Raw genomic sequence first — 21,425 nt, forward strand, 5'->3', positions numbered from 1 at the left:
ATCTGAATGACTGGCTTCTGAAGGATGATCATTTTAAAGTTTTTGTTGTGCCTGAGTACTTCGACTTTTAAAAATCTAGAATATCCTGCTTTTTGGAAAGTATATTAAGAATTTTAGTATTGGCATATCTCTGAAAAGAGTCTCATTCTAAAGGGACAAGTGTTGAAGCAGCACTCAAATGCGCTTCATATAACTGTGAATTAAAAAAGGATTTTTTCCTATAAAGGAATTTAATTTCATTCCTAAGCCATATAATGTTTGTTTTCGAGTGGGTTTTATATTGCCAAAAAGAAAGTTTTGTTTTTTCTGTGCAAAATTCAAACACTTTAGGAACAAGGTCTTTCGTTAAAGGTTTTTTTTTTTTGGGATCTTTTGAGATCTTTATCTTGATATTCAAGTAGGTCTTAGCCTGTTTTGTTTGCTGGTTTAAGATACTCTTTATAAACACAGCAAACTAAACAAACATGAGACAGACGAATTCCAAATTTGTTTTATCCAATAACTACTTCTTGTTTAAGAATTTAATCTATCAACAAGAAGGTCTTCCAATGGGAACATCTGCCTCAGGAATACTTGCCGAAATTTACAATGATCATGTGGGAAAGAACAAAATGTACATAGTATAAATGGAATCTTTCTGCAGGACTCTCTTCACACCAAAGCCCAGGAGAAAGTAACCCCTTTTTAGTTTAGATCATAGAGCATATAATGTCTCTTTGTCGGCAAATAATTAAAAGAAAGAAAGATGAACACTATTTATAACTTAGCTAACAGGAATGGATTTAAAAAGGTCTTTCTTGACAAAATTGTCAACAGAATCAAAAACAAACCTTCAGCTACCCTTATTAGGGAGTCTTAAACGAAAACTATGTCACTTCCAGTTTTAACATTGAAAATATTTATCAGATCACAAACATTTTCAAGAAATAGAATCTCAATGTAGCATTTAAAACAGTTAATATTAAATTGATTTTTTTAAATATAATAGTCACAGTGAGCAACCGAAGAGAAGACATGTTGCCCCTTGGACAGAGGAGCGTAAACAGGCCCACTCACAAAGAATGAGGGAAATTTGGACTCTAAAGAAGGCCATGTTTAGTGTCAAATGCAACAAGACTTAACATGGTCCTTGATGGCCCCAGCGAATTATATATATATAATCACAGTGTTACTACCAGGTCAAAATTCACAGATTCTGGAGTCTGTAAGTTAAGAGTACACAATGCCGAGCAAACTCTCTCTCATTCTCCTCAACCTGCTGGTTGGTGGGTAGTATGACTGTCCTCGTCCTACAACCTTCTATCCTGAGCCAGTTGTTTGATTAGTTGATATGGACGTCGCCCTTTAATGCCATCAAGGAACCCTGCTCTTGGTCGTCCTCTCATAGTCTTTCCTTCCAGTTTCCCTTCAAGCAGTGTGGTGCACCATGATGAATGCTGGAGTAAATGACCTAGCCAGCTACATCTTCTTCATTTGTTAGCCTTTGAGTCCAGGGAATTCATAACATTCGATGCCAGCACCACATTTCAAATGCATCTATTCTTTTCTTATCAGCCTTTAATAGAGTCCAGGTTTCAGAGCCATAGGTCGCAATGCTCCAAATGAAGCTCTTAATGAAATGCTTTCTTACTGGTAGAGATATTGCCTTGGAGGTCAGCAGGCTTCTTTTTTTGTTGAAATCTTTAGCCTGGGCTATTCGAGAACGGACATCCTTTTCACACCTCCCATCAGATGTAATGATGCTTCCCAAATAACAGAACTGATTTACTTGAGTCAATTTTTCTCCTTCCAACCAAACATTAACATCCTGTTTACCATCCAGAGTACATTTCATTATCTTGGTGTTTGTTTTGTTAACATTCATGTTACATTTTAGTATTAGCTACATAGATTGTTTACTCGTTAGCAGGAGCATACCAATGCTGAACAAAACAATAGATTTTCAGCCATGCTTGTCCATATGTCCGATTTTAATAATTATTTTTCAACAATAGAACAAGACTTGTCCATTCTCAAAATAGCCAATAAAGTTATCCTGTTTAATATTTAGGGGAACATTTTCATCAATATAGATCAAAGAAATAATCCAAATGGTAATTTAAATGAAATTTCAGAAACCCTCAATATTCTTTTTGAGGAGATCATAAATACATTATTTGTTAAAACTTCCCTAACAGACACATGTAGTCTTTCCACTTTTTCTCCCCTTTAGAATTTCCCCTCACGCCCTCCCTCTTGCCGCCACTCACGTACTTGCTGCTCCCGACAGATGACCGGCTATCTGTAGTCCTACACAAGGATGCTTGGAGGTCGGCTGGACCAGAGAGAGACAGGCAAAGGAGTCAGTGCTCAGGCGCTTCTAACATGATTATTATTTATCATGAACTTCATTCTTTCCAGTCTTTTCTAATTTTTTCTCTTTTTCATTTTAGACTTCTCCATAACATACAGAGCTATTAGACCAACCCCGCAATTCAACCTTCATATTTTGAGAGAAGTTCCACCTAATTAAACCTATTTTCAACTTAATATCAGAACGTCATAAAACAATAATTTGTCCGCTAAGTGTTGTTAATTGAGTATTCACAAGGTCTAAAATTCTACAATCATGATCCAAAAAAAAAAATGCAGTTCATATTAACTTTATATTCTTCTCTGAAGACTTAATATTTGATTTATAAATATGCTTTATAACTTAAGTAGGTCTGTTGAAGTGTATATTTTTAATTGTGGCATTGGACTGAGACCTTAATGTATAATTTAAGAAGTGTAGACATGTTATTTAAGATATAGCAGTTTATTATTATTATTATTATTATTATTATGATTATTATTATTATTATTATTATTATTATTATTATTATTATTATTATTATTATTATTATTATTATTATTATTATTATTGATTTTATTCTTCAAAAAGTAATCGAATAGTTGTTTCAGTATCCTGGTGTCTGGTAATCTTGATATGTGACAGAAAAAGGAAATTCTTCTTTTACGCATTGTAGATATTATTGATTCACATTCACGATAGACAATCTTGTTAGGCAACAATCACCACTGTCCATCAACTTGGTGTTTTTTATTAATAATTGTTCTAAGAATTCTTCTCTCAGTTTTCTGTAATTTGTCTGTTGTAGATTTTACATTTAATTTGAATAAAGTTTCACTAGCATACGTTGCCTCTGGTTTAACTATGGAATTATAGTGTTTCAGCGTAGCGTTTATCGAAAGATTTTTTTTTTTTTTTTAATAGGTTGGCCGGGTAAGTCTTTGTGCTTGTTTAAATTTAGTTGTTCTGTGTTCTATTGCTTCATTTTCATTTGTGTTCCATGTTATTATTTCCCCAAGATATTTGAATTTCCGAACAATTTTAATCTCTTTATTACTGTTCAGTTAAATAACTGGTAAATCAACTTTAAAAGTTGGCATAATTTCTGTTCTTTCAAATGAAATTTGTAATCCCATTTTTTAAGCTATAATTTCTAGTTGTTCAATTTGAAATTTAGCCTCTTCTATTGTATTTGCAAGTAATGCTAAATCGTCCGCAAAAGCAAGGCAGTTGAGTTTAATATTTCTACCGATCTTGATAGTTGGTTGGCATTTCTTATTCCATTCACGCATAACCTTCTCCAATGCACAGTTAAATAAGAATGGTGGAAAGTCCGTCTCCTTGTCGAAGTCTAGTTCTTATAGTAAATGATTCTGATAATTCACCTCTAAATTTAACTTTTGCCTTCGTATTTTTAAAAGTCATACTAATGAGATTAACAAGTTTTTGGTGTAAGCCAAATTCTTTAAGGCTTTTTAATAATGATTCACGATGAATACTGTCGTATGCTTTTTTAAAATCTACAAACGTGATGACTAGACCCTTACTTCGAACTCTTTGGTGCTTCATTATCCATTTTAAACTAATGATTTGATCTGGACAGCTTCTACCTGGTCGAAATCCTCCCTGATATTCTCCAAGTTCTTGGTCGAGTTGTTCTTGGATTCTTGTGTATATAATCTTGGATAAAATCTTGTATGTAATATCAAGCAAGGATATCCCCCGATAATTATTTGGATCAGAGCGATCACCTTTCTTATGCAACGGGTGGATTATCGCTGTATTCCATTCCTCGGGAAGCTTCTCCGTGTTCCAAATATCAATGATGTATTTATGTAGGTTTTGAATAGTCTGATCATTGGCATTCTTCCATATTTCTGCTACCATTTGATTCTCTCTTGCTGCTTTGTAGTTTTTAAGTGCATTAATTGCTGTTTTCACTTCATTGTAAACTGGTGTTATAATCTTTTGTAATGGAGTTTTATTTTTTGGGTTAGGGTCAAATTCTAAATGTTTTATTTTTTGGGTTAGGGTCAAATTCTAAATGTTCCACAGGATCATCACAATTAATAACTCTTTAAAGTATTCTGCAAGGATGTTAGCATTATTCTGATTATTGTGTGCCATTTTACCATTTTTATTTCTTAACATAAGTGTGGGAGGGGTAAACTTAGATTGATATTGCTTAAATGTTTTGTAAAAGTCTCTTATTTTATGCTGTTTGAATGTTTCCTCTATAGTGTTAAGCATTTCCTTTTGATAATGTATTTTAATTGTCCTAATTTCTTTAGCTATTTGTCTTCTGGCATTAATTAGTTCTTCTCGAGATTTTTCTGTTTTCCTCTGTTGATCATTTAACCATGCCTTGTGCCTTGCTTGAATTGCTTTGTCACATTCCCCATTCCACCACGCACGTTTCTTTCTCCTTTTAATTGGAGCGATTTCTTCAGCTATGGTTTTAAGTTTGTTGATCATCATCTTTAATTTGTCATTTAAAGGTGTTTTGGATCTCTCAAAATATATTTTATTATTTATTAAGTAACTGGGATCATAATTTCTCCTTGCTTTGAGATGATTACGTTTGTGTTTCCTTTTTGGTGTTAACTTGATTTTTATTTTTGAGATATAATGATCCGAGTCAATGTCTACCCCACGGAGGACTCTGACATTATAAATTTCTTTATGATAATCTTTATCCATAGCAACATGATCAATCTGAAACTCTCCCAATTTTACGTTAGGGCATTTCCACGTCATAAGTTTACGTGGTCGCCTCATGAATCTGGTGGTTTCCAAAACGAGTCCATGATCTGCACAAAGTTTAATTAATCTTTGGCCATTTTTGTTTGTTAATTTATGAGCTGGCGATTTTCCTACAACTGTGCGATACTTCTTTTCTCTTCCTATTTTAGCATTGAAATCTCCAAGTAAGATTTTTATATGCTCATCAGGGTTCTTCGATAATATGTAATCAAGTTCCTCCCAAAAGTTTTCAACTCCTTCTCTATCTTTATTGTTTTTGTCATTTGTTGGTGCATGGACATTTATTAAAGTGTACGTTTTGTTCCCTACTTTAACTGTTAGAAGTGCCATCCTTGAAGAGTTTGAAGAAAATTCTTCAATTGAGTCTATTATGCTACTATAAACAAGAAAACCTACACCAAATTGGGGGACATTCTTCATTACTTTTTGTCCTGGAGGTCCTTTGTAGAGACGATAACCTCCTGATTCAATTGGGTCCTGGTCTGTGTTCCTAAGTTCTTGTAAAGCAATTATTAAAATCCTATGTTGGAGCAATTATTAAAATCCTATGTTGGTCCATCACATCAGTTAAATGTTTCAACTTGCCCACCTTACTTAGTGAATTAATGTTTAATGTTGCAAAATATGAAAATTTTTCTGATTTGTTGAACTTAAGTCTCTTCTTACATTGTTTATTAGGAATTCCATGTATATCTTTACTATTTACAAAACATGTCCCCCAGTTGCTGTTCTAAACAAGAATAAAATAAAAAATTAAGTACAGTATTGTAAAGGCAGAATTTACCCTCAAAATATCCTCAACACTTGTACAACTAATAATAATGGAGAAATATGACATATCTTACTGTGGCTCTCTTAACATTGTTATGGCACTGTATACTAATCAAATCATATGAAGCATGTTTTCTAAGTAAGAACTGTTTTGATACAGAAAACAGTGTAATGCAATTTTTTAAACAATTCTTTTCTTACTTGTAAGCCAGTACCTTAAACTACTTCTCAACATAGGTTCCAAGCATATTAAAAGCTGCCTCTGTGGATCCATGGTAGAGTGTCGGCCTCTGGATCCCAAGATAGTGGGTTCAAACCCAGCAGAGGTAGTCGGATTTTTGAAGGGTGGAAAAAAGTCCATTCGACACTCCATGTCATACGATTTCGGCATGTAAAAGATCTCTGGTGACACATTTGGTATTTACCCGACAAAATTAATTAAATCTCAGCCATAGACGCCCAAGATAGTTTCGGTTTACTCGGCCTGCCATCTAGTTGGCCCAGAGTAAAACGGAACATCGAAATTGACGAGTAGACAGCCAGATGGCGTCAAATTGAAATGTCTGCACACGGTAGCGGAGGCCATACGATTATTATTATTATTATTATTATTATTATTATTATTATTATTATTATTATTATTATTATTATTATTATTATTAGCATATTAAAGCATTTGTCACATCGTGAAACCAGCTTCTGTATTCCATTCTCATACAAATCTGCCACCTGATGTGCCAGCCACTGCCGTGCGGTTGTTTTTTGGTCGTCATCATCATCATGGTGCTGACCTCCTAAATGCTTTAATCAAGTGCAGGAAAAAGTGGTAGTATCTAGGTGCTAGGTCAGGTCTATATGGAGGGTGATCAAATTATCCCCAATCAAATGAAGCGATGAGGTCTCGGGTTCGATTAGTCGTGTGAGGTAGTGCATTATCATGAAGCAAATGAATCTCCCTTGCGAGCATGCCATGGCATTTGTTTTGGATAGTGTGAGCACAGCTTCCAATAATCTAAGTGTCCTGACACAATTTCATAAAGATCATACCTTGAAATTTCAGGCACTTCATAACTTAACAACGAAATTATAAAGCGTCTGTTTTCTCAAACCTTTGCATCAACTTTTTGTACTAAGTCTTCAGTAATAACAGACGGTCGCCCACTATGCTTCTCGTCATGGACATTAGTACGGCCTTCTTTAAATGCTCTAACCCATTTTCTTACCATTCCTTTGCTCATAGTGTGTTATCCATACACTTCATAATCTGAACATCAACGACTGAAATCAAGGAAACCACCCTGGCGTACAGCAATGGATCTTGAACGAAGCTCTTTTCATGTTAACAGTTCATGGAAAGCCCAGTGGGATCAGTCTTCAGTAGTGAACAAACATCTAGTTGAGAATCCATCCAAGCGAGTACAAGGATTTGATCTTCTAAGACGACAGTGGAGAATCATCAATCGAATAAGAACTGGACAAGGCAGATGTGGTTATCTGTTGTGCAAATGGGGTTGGACTAGCTCTGCAGATTGTGATTGTGGTGTCTCTTCTCAGTCAATACACCACATTGTTGCTGACTGCCCAATTCGAGCTTTCAGAGGAACGCTAATGGACATTCACCGCACATCGGATGAAGCAATTGATTGGGTCAAAATGCTAGACCTAGAGTTATAGTATTGTACGGACTTGTGACTACGCACATTTATCCTAAACTATATGCATGCGTGTACATAGATTCATCATACGATAAATAAATAAATAAATAAATAACTAATCTGCCGAAGAATTTCAACAGCTTTCACGCCTTTTTCATTTAGAAAACGAATCACAGCATGCACTTCACACTTGGTGGGACTGTTAATTATCAGAGGTATTTTTCATCATATGCAGACAAACTTAAATAAGGGCAAATGCTTCCGTAATGACGTTTGTGTCTAGCCTACAGATGTACGTACTGTGCACGTACTGCTCTGAACGACAAGCGAAGTGCTGCAGCGTAGATATTTGAAAACGATACTTACTTAAAAAACGTGCTTTGTATATAGCTTAGCGAACTCTCCAGATATCCTCAAACTTGAATACCAAGTTTCAAGAAATTTGGTCGAGCCGTTTTCCTATGATGTCCACACAATCATCCAGGCAGACAGAGAGACAGAAAACATTTGAAGTGTGCATGTATGTACAGTATATAATAGTTATGACAGTATGTCTGGTGAATTGTCAGTGCATCCAGATATCCATTTCTTATAGAGTAATAAATATAACTTTTTTGCTGTTTTACTTCTGGTATTTGAAAGCCCTTAACAATATCAGATTTTAATAATATTTTTCTGTGATTCTCAGTAGAATTTTATCAACTAAAAACCAAACAAACCCCCATGGCGCAACAGCCCTGAAGTGCCTTGGCCTACCAATTGACCGATGCTCAGCCCAGAAACCTGCAGATTACGAGGTGTCATGTGGTCATCACAACGAATCCTCTCGGCCATTATTCTTGGCTTCCTAGACCATCTTATTGTCATATAGCTCCTTAATTGTAATCACATAGGCTGAGTGGTCCTTGAACAACTAATGTCGTATACGGTACTGTAGAAGGAAATTGTACAAATAACTAATGTTGAAGTGTATAGTTACGACAGTATGTCTGGTGCATCCAGGTATCAATTTCTTATTTATTTATTTACATAGTTTACGCCCACATTGGGGCACTTAAATCAAACCCAAATACATTTATGTTAACAAAGAATTAACTGAAGATTTAGCTTGCATCATCTTCTTCCTTTCCCAAAACCTCTTCATTCTGGCTGACCTGGCTGCCCTTTCTTCATCAGATATGACATATTGTTTGTGTTGTACAGTTTTTAATGACAGTCTTATTTGTTTGTTCTTGAGAATCCTTTTTTCTTTTCTATTTTCGATTTGCTTCATTGTAATATTCAGTTCTTCTAAATCATTCTGAACTTCTTTAAACCAATTATTTTTTGTTTTACTTTTCCAAAAGTAATTAAATAGTTGTTTTATTATCCTATTGTCATTTAATCTAGAAAGATGACAGAAAAAGGCAATTCTTCTTTTTCTCATCATATCTATTATAGATTCACTTTCCCTATAAACCACTGCATTAGGCAATAATCTCCATTGTCCATCCACCTGATGTTTTTTATTAATGATTGTTCTGAGTATCCTTCTGTCAACCTTTTGCAGTGTATCAGTTGTTGCTTTGGTGTTCAATTTAAATAGTGTTTCACAAGCATAAGTCGCTTCAGGTTTAATGATGGAACAGTACTGTTGAAGTTTAGCTTTTATTGAAAGAGATTTTTTCTTGTACTTTGCCCATGTAATTCGTTGTGCTTTTTTTAACTTAAATGTTCTGCTTTCTATTGATGACTTTTCATTGGTGTTCCCAGTTATCATTTCACCAAGATATTTAAACTTATTCACAATTTTAATTTGTTTGGTATTGGCTAAGGTAATGGTTGGTGCTGTAACAGGAAAGGTTGGCATTATTTCTGTTTTTTCATATGAAATTTGCAATCCAACTTTTCTTGCTATGTTATCAAGTTCTCCTATTTGCAGTTTAGCTTCTTCCATATCATTAGCAAGCAGTGCAAGATCATCAGCGAATGCTAAACAATTGTTTTAAAGTTAAAAACTTCATGATTGTTCCGTATTGAATAGAGCCAATTGGCTGATGATGACACTTGAAATGTGTTGAAACCGGTCCCAATAAACAGGTTGTAACTACTTTTTACTACGGAGTATTGAAAGGTGGATCCTTCCCTATAATATTGTACATCTTATTGCTAAACAATTGAGTCTTATTTTTCTGCCAATCTTGATGTTAGGTTGACACATGTTATTCCATTCCCACATGATTTTTTCCAACACACAATTAAACAATAATGGTGAGAGTCCATCTCAGTGCCGAAGTCCAGTATTAATGTCAAATGGCTTTGAGAGTTCATTTCTAAATCTGACTTTAGATTTAGTGTTCTTAAGGGTAATTCCAATAAGGCGAATAAGTTTTGGATGTAAACCAAATACTTTTAGGATATTCAATAATGACTCACGATGGATACTATCATACGCCTTTTTAAAATCAACAAAAGTGATAACTAACTTTTTGTTTCTAACCCTATGATGCTTCATAATCCACTTTAAACTGATAATCTGATCTGGACAACTTCTCCCTGGATGAAAGCCTCCTTGGTATTCTCCAAGTTCACAGTCCAATTGTTCTTGAATTCTCATGTATAATAACTTTGAAAAAATTTTGTAAGTGATATCCAGCAATGATATCCCCCGATAATTGTTGGGATCTGATCTATCACCTTTTTTATGTAAAGGGTGTATTATCACCATATTCCACTCTTCGGGCATTTTTTCAGTATTCCAAATGTCCATGAGGTATTTATGTAAATTCTGAATGGTTTGTGTATTAGCAACCGAGCTCGATAGCTGCAGTCGCTTAAGTGCGGCCAGTATCCAGTAATCGGGAGATAGAAGGTTCGAGCCCCACTGTCGGCAGCCCTGAAGATGGTTTTCTGTGGTTTCCCATTTTCACTCCAGGCAAATGCCGGGGCTGTACCTTAATTATGGCCACAGCCGCTTCCTTCCAATTCCTAGGCCTTTCCTATCCCATCGTCGCCGTAAGACCTATCCGTGTCGGTGCGACTAAAGCAAATAGCAAATAGCTGTGTATTAGCATTCTTCCATATTTCTGCAGTTAGTTGACTCTCCCCTGAAGCTTTGTAATTTTTAAGTGAATCGATGGCTTTCAACACTTCATTGTAATCTGGTGGTACAACCTTTTCTAATGGTGTTTTATTTTTTGAATGAAGGTCATGCTCTAGGTATTGTGTTGGTTCTTCGCTATTAAGTAATTCTTGAAAGTATTGAGCTAAAATTTCTGCATTCTCTTGGTTACCATGTGCCAGTTTTCCATTTGTATTTCTCATCATAAGTGTTGGTGGAGTATAGTTTGATTGGTATTGTCGAAACATTTTATAAAAATCCCTCGTCTTATGTTGTATGAATGCTTCATCTATGGCGTTTAATGATTCTTTGTGATAATTTCTCTTAACCCTTCTGATTTCTTTGGCTGTTTGTTTTCTAGCATTATTTAGTTCTTCACGGGACTTTTCTGTTCTCTTTTGTTGATCATTCAACCATGCTTTGTGCCTGTTTTGAATCGCTGTGTCACATTCCACATTCCACCAAGCTTGTTTCTTTCATTTTTTAACAGGAGCAATTTCTTCAGCTATGGTTTTTAATTTTTCAATTACCGTCCCCAAATTGTCGCTTTAGAGGAGTTTTAGACCTTTCAAAATACAGTTGTTATTTTTTTTTTTTTTTTTTTTTTTTTTGCTAGGGGCTTTACGTCGCACCGACACAGATAGGTCTTATGGCGACGTCAGTTTATTATTAATTAAATAACTAGGGTCATACTTCTTCCTCCTATTGGATTTGGATATTTTGTTCTTCTTTTTTGGTGTTAATTTTATTTTAATCTTGGAAATATAGTGATCTGAATCTATGTCTACCCCACGGAGTACTTTCACATTATAAATTTCTTTGTGATAATTCTTGTCCATGGCCACATGGTCAATCTGGAACTCCCCCAATTTAATATTAGGGCATTTCCAAGTCATTAGTTTGTGTGGTCTTCTTTTAAACCTTGTAGATTCCAAAATTAATCCATGATCTATACAAAGATCAATTAATCTTTGACCATTTTTATTTGTAAATTTATGCGCTGGCCATTTACCCACTACTGTACGAAATCGTTTTTTTTTTTCCTATTTTAGCATTGAAGTCACCAAGTAAAATTTTAATATGTGTATCAGAGATACCTGATATCAACTGGTCCAATTCTTCCCAAAATTTTTCTGTTTCTTCCTTTTCTTTGTTATTTTTGTCATTCGTTGGGGCATGGACATTTATCATTGTGTATGTTTTATTCTCTACTTTAACTGTTAAGAGTGCCATTCTTTGGGAGGTCAAAGAAAAAGCTTCAGTTGAAGCTAATATGCTGTTATGGACCAAGAATCCTACTCCAAATTGAGGAACATTCTTCATCACTCTTTTCCCTGGAGGACCTTTGTAAAGACGATCCTCCTGATTCTAATGGGTCCTGATCTGTATTGTGCAATTCTTGAAGAGCTGTTATTACTATCTTATGCTGGTCCAATACATCTGTTAAATGTTTTAACTTGCCAAGTTTCATAATTGAATTGATATTTAATGTTGCAAAAAATGAAAATGGTCCTGGTTTATTGAATTTTAGTTTTTTCTTAATCTGATGTGTCTGCATGTCATCTGTTGGGCTTCCAGGCGCTCCGACTCGCCTTGATCTTCTACGTGACACCCCACCGTATCTGATTGGTGTCTTTGTTTGGACCTGCTGATTTTGTATGTCCAAACCGGTGGATTTATTCGTGAGAAGACTAATCATATTTGGCTGATTATCTGATCAATGATCAATGTTTCTGACCGTATTCAGGGTTTACCATTCTAGATGTGATCTGGAAGGATGATTTATGAAATATGGTTTGATGAATGATGAATTTGTAGAGTGGAAAAAAATGGAAGGGATCCGACATTTCGAAAAATGAAGATATCGGCCATAGGAAGACAAGGGCCATGAAATGCTTGAAAATGAAAGACTCCCTAGCCCTCGCAAACCTAATAGCATAGGGGTCGGAACAGAACAAGAGTTGACCAAGAGAGGTCGGATAGGATAGGTGAAAATGAGGAGCCTGGCACAAATAAGTGGAAGTAATACCAGGACTCAGCTAAGGGCCCCGTGGTCGCCAACCCACGCTCCAAAGTTCAGAGCCCGTGGGGCCCCTTTTAGTCACCTCTTAGGACAGGCAGGGGATACCGTGGGTGTTATTCTACCGCCCCCACCCACAGGGGGACCAATTTCTTATAGATTAATAAATATAAATTTTTCGTTGTTTTACCTTGCTGGGGCCTCCGAGTAAGAGGCAGGCACGCTAGCCCTACACCGCAGGGCCGGCTTTTATCGATTGGATTTCAAAATATATTAAGGTCTAATATTTGGAGCCAGAGGAACAACTCCCAAAGGATTTGTAAAGTGGAGGGAAATCTAAAAATTGGAAAAACAACTACAAGATCAGATTGTGAAAACCATTATAAAATTTTCAATATCAGTCATCAGGAACCTTCTGTACAGATGTCACAGCATTTGAAATTTTGCTTAGAAGCTATGATTCAAAATTTATTACGAATACATATAAATCACTCATGGCAAGCATATTTTAGTGTCAGATAAAATTAGTATTGCTGTTTGATCTTGAGACAGTATTTTAGGATAGAGATAATTAATGTCCTGTTAAAAGGATAAATGGGTGACTATATTATTAAGCCTTCTATTGTACTGCAGTTGCACATTATTGATACCACCTTGTTGTTCCTTGCAGGTTGTTACAGAAGTAATGCCCTGGGATGGTAAATTAGTTGCTGTGAGTTCCTTTGGTTTTGGAGGTGCTAACGCCCATATACTGCTGAAGAAGAATCTTAAGGAAAAAAAGAATGGAGGAAGACCTTCTGACAACATCCCTCGTCTCCTGATAGTTTCGGGCCGCACGTTAGAAGCTATCCGACACATTCTGGATTATGTAAGTGTCAAAGAAATATATTAAGCTTGACAGAAATTCAAGTCATATCCGCTGTCGCACACTGACTACCTGTCCTCAACCACATATCCTATCCTAATCATCGCTGGCAGAACAATGCCAATCTTCCAATACACAGAGACATCTCACCTGTCACAGGAAACAGAGGTACATCAAGAAAACATCGCAACAGCCCAACTATTGAAAAGACAAAACTTCAACCAGTAGCAGTCGGCTCTTAAGGACTCCCGGATGGTGTCCTCTCTAGAGAACGAAAAGTTCGTTTTATTTTCTCTCAACATTTGAAGTCAAATGTTAGACTCAAATAATGTTAAGAAATTTACATTTCATTGTAAAACTGTAAACTCTCTTCAATAAGGGAGACTGTTCAGCAATATCAAACTTAGGTAGCTGATTTTCAACGCGCAGTTCACTGGTAAATGTTTTCAGATTGAGGATAAGGCACGGACTCTCAAGCTTCTGTCCCAGTATAAGTGATAATGAGAGGGGTTGAGATGTAAGGGGAGAAACGTGATGATGAACAGTTTCAGGGGGGAGGAAGGGTGCGGCAATGGGCTTTCACCTGGGCAGAGTCCGTAGCAGTACAGATGTCCTCACAAATCCCTATGAGCATGAGCCAGCCAGATCTCCATGGTCGCATTGTCGCAGAAGACCTGTATGAGTATGGTGGTACTGGTCAGCAGCAAAGAAAGAGTTGTGGGGAAAAGTACTGTGCCCCCGACCTGAGAGACCACAAGCTGCCACTGACATCCACATCATGAGAAGGGGACAATGGAATAGGAAGCAGGAGCAACTTCTGTTCTTCACGACTTCATGGTTACTAAATACTGTATTTCTTCAAATCCAAGACAATGTTTTTTTTCTCAGAATCTCATAAAAAATCAAAGTTCATCTTGCATTAGCGACCTAACAGTAATAAACACCACTGACAATTATCACGGTAACCACACACTACTTCACACACACACACACATTGACAATCAACGACCGCTTGTTTATCATACGTCACTAGTTATGGCAACTGGTTGTACAGTGCCTCTGTGTAACGTCACTGGATCTCGGTAAATAGTGAAGAGAGAATGACATTCTATTAGCCTCTACAAAAAAAGTTTCTCAAATCTGCAGAAAGGCACCAAAACATACAAGCCTTCAAATTCTTACAAAGGCCACGGCTACCTACCGGCAGAGTTATAACACATCTACTGTACCTGACGCTTAGTAAAATTAAGTTTTATAGACATCAGGAATATTTTTGTGATGGATCGTCATACTGTAAAGATATGTGGAACAGGTATTGCTGGCAAATTTTCAACGGGTTCTCATCGATTTTATGATACCAATCGTAATTTAATTGTTATTAAACACATGGAAAAAGAATAATTATGCAGCCGCAAGAAAATACGGCACAGGCCTAACTAAAGTCATAATTCGGCGTTAGTGTGAAGACAGAGATACAGGAGTGTCTCGCTCAACCGACCTTTGCTTATCCGACACTCCGTGTTATCCGACACTGGTAGGCTTAATTTGAACTTTAGGTGGATGCATTTCTGGGACACGGGGTGTGGAGGGTGCGACTGTGGACAAGCACTGGCAGTCATGCGGTACGATTGTTCAGTGTAGTATTGGTTGGGTGCGGATGTTATAGTTTTCATATCCTCTGTGAGTATGGCGAGTAAACGTAAGAAAGTGATTGTTTCTGTGGAAGACAAGTAGAGTGGGTTAAAAAGACTGGACAAAGGGGAAACTCTCCAAAAAATCGCTTCAGATTATGGTGTTGGACGTGTTACAGTGGGAGACTGGAAACATACGAGGGAATAAATTGAAAAGTGGTGCTCTACCAGGGCAACAAGTGATGCACTGAAAATTAGAAAGAAAAAAAAAACAATGGAAAATGTGAGTACAAAAAAGTAAGTGAAGCACTATTTCTTTGGTTCACTAAAATCCAGGAAAAGGGCTTGTCAATATCTGGCCCCATTCTGCAAGAAATGGCGGTGTATATCCAGAAGGGGTTTAATAAAGGGACCCTAATTTTACTGCTAGTGCTGGGTGGCTTGATCGGTGGAAAAAACGGTACGGCATTGGGCAGTTTAATATCTGTGGAGAAAAACTGTCAGCTAAATCCGATGAGGTTGTGAAATTTAAAAGACAATTTCAAGAAATAATTCTTGCTGAAGGATTAACCAGTGATCAGATTTTTAATTGTGATGAGACTGGGCTGAATTTCAAGACATCAAAACTCTTGCAGCCCAAGCCAAGACATCTGCACCTGGCTACAGGCGTAGTAAGAAAAGAGTACTGCATCTACTGTACAATTGAATTAATAAGTCAATAAATAGAGTCCCGTAAAACATAGTACGTAATACAGTATAGCCTTCCTGTTTGTTTTAGTTCATTTTCAAAGTTATTCTGTATTATCCGACATTTTCGGTGATCCGACGTACTCCAGGTCCCGTTTAAGTCAGATAATTGAGACTCTACTGTAGCTTAAAAAATGCGTGCTGTACAAAAATTCATTCAGTGGCCTGCAACAAGGATGCTTTAAAGAAGTTGAAGATGAAATTGTGAGGTATGTGCATGAAAAACGCAAGGGCGGAATGTAATGGTCATACCATGGTGCAGTAAATTTAAACATAAGAATTTCATTTTTGTCCGTATTGAACTGAGAATGGAAGATAGGAAAACTTAAAGGGTCCACCTTTTCAATACAAAAAATGTTATAGTTTATTTATAACATGTATTTGCACTTGGAACTAGTTTCGACACTGTTTGGCGTCATCATCAGCCAAAATGTGGGAAATAGGCCAGCATGTAGGCATTTATATTACACAAGGCGTTACATTAAACAATACACATCTTACAAGGAGATAAAAACAGGGACGAATATAGAAACAAATGAATCGTTGAGAAAGCAAAAGTTATACATATTAAAAATACCTTAACCACACATCTTGCAGTGCGAAAGTAATCTTCTTGAATGATTCCTGAATATAAAACACACGCGCACACATTTCTGAAGAGCCAGCAGGCAGGACAAAGTAAAGTGAAACCGTAAGAGTTCTTCTGAGAAGAGTTCATCATTTTTTCTATGTTCCGACTAACTAATGAAGTCTCCCTTGAGTTCCTGATAAACATACACAACAGGAAATTCTCCTTCACTCTCAACAATAGCTATAAAGACCAACGGTAAATTTCATTTTAAATATTGTGCAGAGACGTGAAAGCATGAACTTGAACATTGAACATGATGTAACTCCATTTAACCCTTTTTTTTTTTTTTTTTTTTCGTTCACATATAGTATCTATAGAAAGCCCACTCAAACGGCCACTACTATAAGAAATGACTCACTACACCCCCAAACACACAAAGCGGCTACATATAATAGCTTAGTAGACCGAGCATTCAAAATTCCGATGTCGAGAAAAAACTTAAATAAAGAATTGAACACCATTCGCTCTATAGCAAAATTCAATGGATATAATGAATCCTTTATTGAAAGAATAATCAATAAATTCAGACACCGCCCAAAAACCACCCTAATAAAAGACAATACTAGCACTGCCACGTTTTCCACATTTACCTTCAATAAAGAAATTTAAAACGTCACTAACGTTCTTAAAAAACACAACGTTAAAATAGCCTTTCGTACTAACAATAGAAGCACAGAGATCCTACACAACTCTTCATCAATAAATAAAAGTAGTCCTTTTTCTAAATCAGGTGTATATAGGTTTTCTTGCCAAGACTGCAAAAGTTCTTACCTAGGGCAAACAGGACGCAGCTTTAAAATCAGATATGCAGAACATGTCAATGCCATAAAACACAACCGTTTTTCCGTGGTCGGCCTACATATAAAAGAATTTAAGCACAACTTTATTGAAATAAATCAAGATCTTGAGGTATTAGATATTCTAAACAAAGGTTCTTTCCTAGACGTCACTGAAAACCTCTATATTCATTTAGACCAATATTTCAATCTCAACCTAAACTTAAATGATATCTCAGAGAAACCTAAGATCCTATTCGACTTTCTCATTGAATTTTTCAAAAACATGAATATCCCGAAAAACAGATCTGTCTTTCAGATTATGCATAATACTTTGTCACGCCACACACTTTCACCACATCACCCTCCATACTTCCCCTCCTAATCCAACAATGGCCGCTCCCCAGACCTAAACTATCCAACACACTCTGTTCCTCTTCATCTCGCGCCATAGCTTTACCGCCTCATGTCCCGCAATAAACATCATAGAAACCTGCCCCCACCCTACACGTAACGCTGCAACAATACACCACAAATACTGGCACAGTCAACCTCCAAACGCTCAAAAACGTATTCCTTAATACCAATTTTATATTCTTGTCGAGCTGAATACCGGACCTGTGAAGATTACAAGATTATTTTGTGCTTCTACAGAATGGTGTGTTAATGAAGCTATGTAATATAGAGAGAGACTTTCAAAGGTGGTTAAATGAAGAAGTTATATTATGTTCAAGATCATGCTTTCACATCTCTGCACAGTATTTAAAATACAATTTACCGTTGGTCTTTTATAGCTATTGTTGAGAGTGAAGGAGAATTTCCTGTTGTGTATGTTTATCAGGAACTCAAGGGAGACTTCATTAGTTAGTCGGAACATAGAAAAAATGATGAACTCATCTCAGAAGAACTCTTAAGGTTTCACCTTATTTCTTTCCTGCCTGCTGGCTCTTTAGAAATGTGTGCGCGTGCTTTTTGTATTCAGGAATCATTCAAGGCAAATATTTTCGCACTGCAAGTTGTGTGGTTAAGCTTATTTTTAATATGTATAACTTTTGCTTTCTGAACGATGCATTTGTTTCTACATTCGTCCCTGTTTTTATCTCCTCGTAAGATGTGTATTGTTTAATGTAACACCTTGTGTAAAAAATTGGTTTAATGAAGGAGTTATATCATGTACAAGATCATGCTTTCACGTCTCTGCACAATATTTAAAATGAAATTTACCGTTGGTCTTTATAGCTATTGTTGAGAGTGAAGGAGAATTTCCTGTTGTGTATGTTTATCAGGAACTCAAGGGAGACTTCATTAGTTAGTCGGAACATAGAAAAAATGATGAACTCTTCTCAGAAGAACTCTTAAGGTTTCACTTTACTTTTTCCTGCCTGCTGGCTCTTCAGAAATGTGTGCGCGTGTGTTTTGTATTCAGGAATCATTCAAGATGAATATTTTCGCACTACAAGATGTGTGGTTACGGTTATTTTAATATGTATAACTTTCCCTGTTTTTATCTCCTTGTAAGATGTGTATTGTTTAATTCCCTGTTGTGTATGTTTATCAGGAACTCAAGGGAGATTTCATTAGTTAGTCGGAACATAGAAAGAAGGATGAACCCTTCTCAGAAGAACTCTTAAGGTTTCACCTTACTTTTTCCTGCCTGCTGGCTCTTTAGAAGTGTGTGCGCGTGCGTTTTGTATTCAGGAATCATTCAAGGCAAATATTTTCGCACTGCAAGTTGTGTGGTTAAGCTTATTTTTAATATGTATAACTTTTGCTTTCTCAACGTTGCATGTGTTTCTACATTCGTCCCTGTTTTTATCTCCTCGTAAGATGTGTATTATTTAATGTAACACCTTGTGTAAAAAAAAAAAAAAAAAATTGGGTTAAATGAAGGAGTTATATCATGTTCAAGTTCATGCTTTCACGTCTCTGCACAATATTTAAAATGAAATTTACCGTTGGTCTTTATAGCTATTGTTGAGAGTGAAGGAGAATTTCCTGTTGTGTATGTTTATCAGGAACTCAAGGGAGACTTCATTAGTTAGTCGGAACATAGAAAAAATGATGAACTCTTCTCAGAAGAACTCTTAAGGTTTCACTTTACTTTGTCCTGCCTGCTGGCTCTTCAGAAATGTGTGCGCGTGTGTTTTATATTCAGGAATCATTCAAGAAGATTACTTTCGCACTGCAAGATGTGTGGTTAAGGTTATTTTTAATATGTATAACTTTTGCTTTCTCAACGATTCATTTGTTTCTATATTCGTCCCTGTTTTTATCTCCTTGTAAGATGTGTATTGTTTAATGTAACGCCTTGTGTAATATAAATGCCTACATGCTGGCCTATTTCCCACATTTTGGCTGATGATGACGCCAAACAGCGTCGAAACTAGTTCCAAGTGCAAATACATGTTATAAATAAACTATAACATTTTTTGTATTGAAAAGGTGGACCCTTTAAGTTTTCCTATCTTCCATGGTGCAGTAAACTCGTCCGTTGACCTTCAACATCCGTGATTAGGCCTATACATCGCTAGCCACTGAAGTTGGCCGAACCCAGCAAGCAAGACATGCATGTAGCAGCAGGCGGTTGTACCTGATGCTGAGTAAATGTATCAGTTTTATAGACAGCAAGAATATTTTCCTGATGGATTGTCGTATTGTAGAGATGCGTGGAATAGGTATTACCAGCAAATTTTCAACAGGTTCTCTCTGAGAATATGATGCCAGTTTTAAGTTAATTGTTATTAAACCCGAGGAAATAGGGAATGATTGTGCAGCCGCAAAAAAATATGGCATAACTAAAGCCTATGTTCGACGTTGGCATGAAGACAAAGATAGTCTAAAAATGCGTTCTGTACAAGAAAGGTATTCACATGATTTTACAAAGCACTTTTTTTAGCTTGATTAAAATTTTTGAAGCAAAAAATGGGGGTCGTCTTGCATTCAAGGTTGTCTTGGATTTCAAGAAATACGGTAGTAGTCCCGTGGATTTGAACTTCCTCAAAGAACTTGGACAACTTTGAATAGAGCGAAGAACAATCACAGGAGAAGTGGCGATCTGTTGAATTAGTGGGGCAAAGTACAATCTCTGGAATGCAATTGTGTTGCAGCTCTCCAGGCTATCCGACACATAGAGACTGAATATTCTTAATGTTTATAAAGCACAATTACTATCTGATGGCACAAAACCTTAGTTGTGCACTAAATTAGTTTTGTGTGCTACAACATGAGTGAGAGGGGAGGAACATTTACTAAGCTAGTTGCCACGGAAGTGTTCACATCCCTTGTCCGTGCTGCTACTCCTGCTGTCAGCAGGTCACCTGGTGTCTACATTAGTGTGGCATGGCTTCATTTCACTCCCAGTAGCACAGCAGTAGCTACCCCCTCGCTAACTTCCTTCTCCTTTCCCCCTCCAAATCGTGACTTTGCACAGGTTTGTGCCATTATATAGTAATCACATTCTACCATGGAGGTACAGATGAATTATTGACAGCTACTTCATCCTCCTCCTCTTTTCCACTTATCCAGTTCCTGCCAGGTCATTGCATTTATGGCACTTCTCTACCTTTCTTTTTCCTTCCACCATTCCTCTTACATCTTTTTGTCCCAGTCCAGGTTCCTTCTTCTTACAATCCTCTTTATTGAATAAATCCACATTGTTCTAGGTTTTCATCTTGCTGTCTTTCCCTCAAAAATCCCCAACATCTGTCTGGCATTCTTTTCTCATCCATCCTCTTTACATGTCCAAATCATCTTAGTTTACTCCTATCAGTTCTGTCATTTGGGTTTACCATTCGGAGCTCCTTTCTCACATTTTCATTTCTCAATCCGTCTTTCCTTGTCTTTCCTATCATATTTCTTAGGTAATTCATTTTGCTGGCTTGAATTCTACTCTCCTCCATACTTGTTATTGTCCAGGCCTCAGCCCAAAAATCAATATGGGTGTATAGTACCTTCTGTAGATTATCTCTTTACACTTCATTGGTACTTCATTATTCTAGACAAGGTTTCATACACTGGTAAAATGCATTGTCGTGTTTCACCCTCTTGCTAAATCTCCATGTCCATCCTTGTATTCTAGGTGTTTGAAACTGTCATTAATTTCAAGGCTTTGGCTACCAATTTATCACAATGCCC

General features: G+C 36.6%; 1 protein-coding gene across 4 annotated transcripts in view; it reads left to right on the forward strand.

Moving 5' to 3' along the window:
• The window catches only part of LOC136883507 (fatty acid synthase), an 830,097-nt gene that overhangs the window by 268,758 nt on the left and 539,914 nt on the right, over nucleotides 1–21,425 (forward strand). For all 4 annotated transcript variants that reach the window (XM_068229677.1, XM_068229680.1, XM_068229678.1 and 1 more), the window contains one exon: nucleotides 13,312–13,509. In XM_068229677.1, coding sequence (XP_068085778.1) covers nucleotides 13,312–13,509 — 198 coding nt within the window. The remainder of the gene's footprint in view (nucleotides 1–13,311; nucleotides 13,510–21,425) is intronic.

The sequence above is a fragment of the Anabrus simplex genome, chromosome 11 (assembly GCF_040414725.1).
Source record: "Anabrus simplex isolate iqAnaSimp1 chromosome 11, ASM4041472v1, whole genome shotgun sequence".
Classification (NCBI taxonomy): Eukaryota; Metazoa; Arthropoda; class Insecta; order Orthoptera; family Tettigoniidae; genus Anabrus; species Anabrus simplex.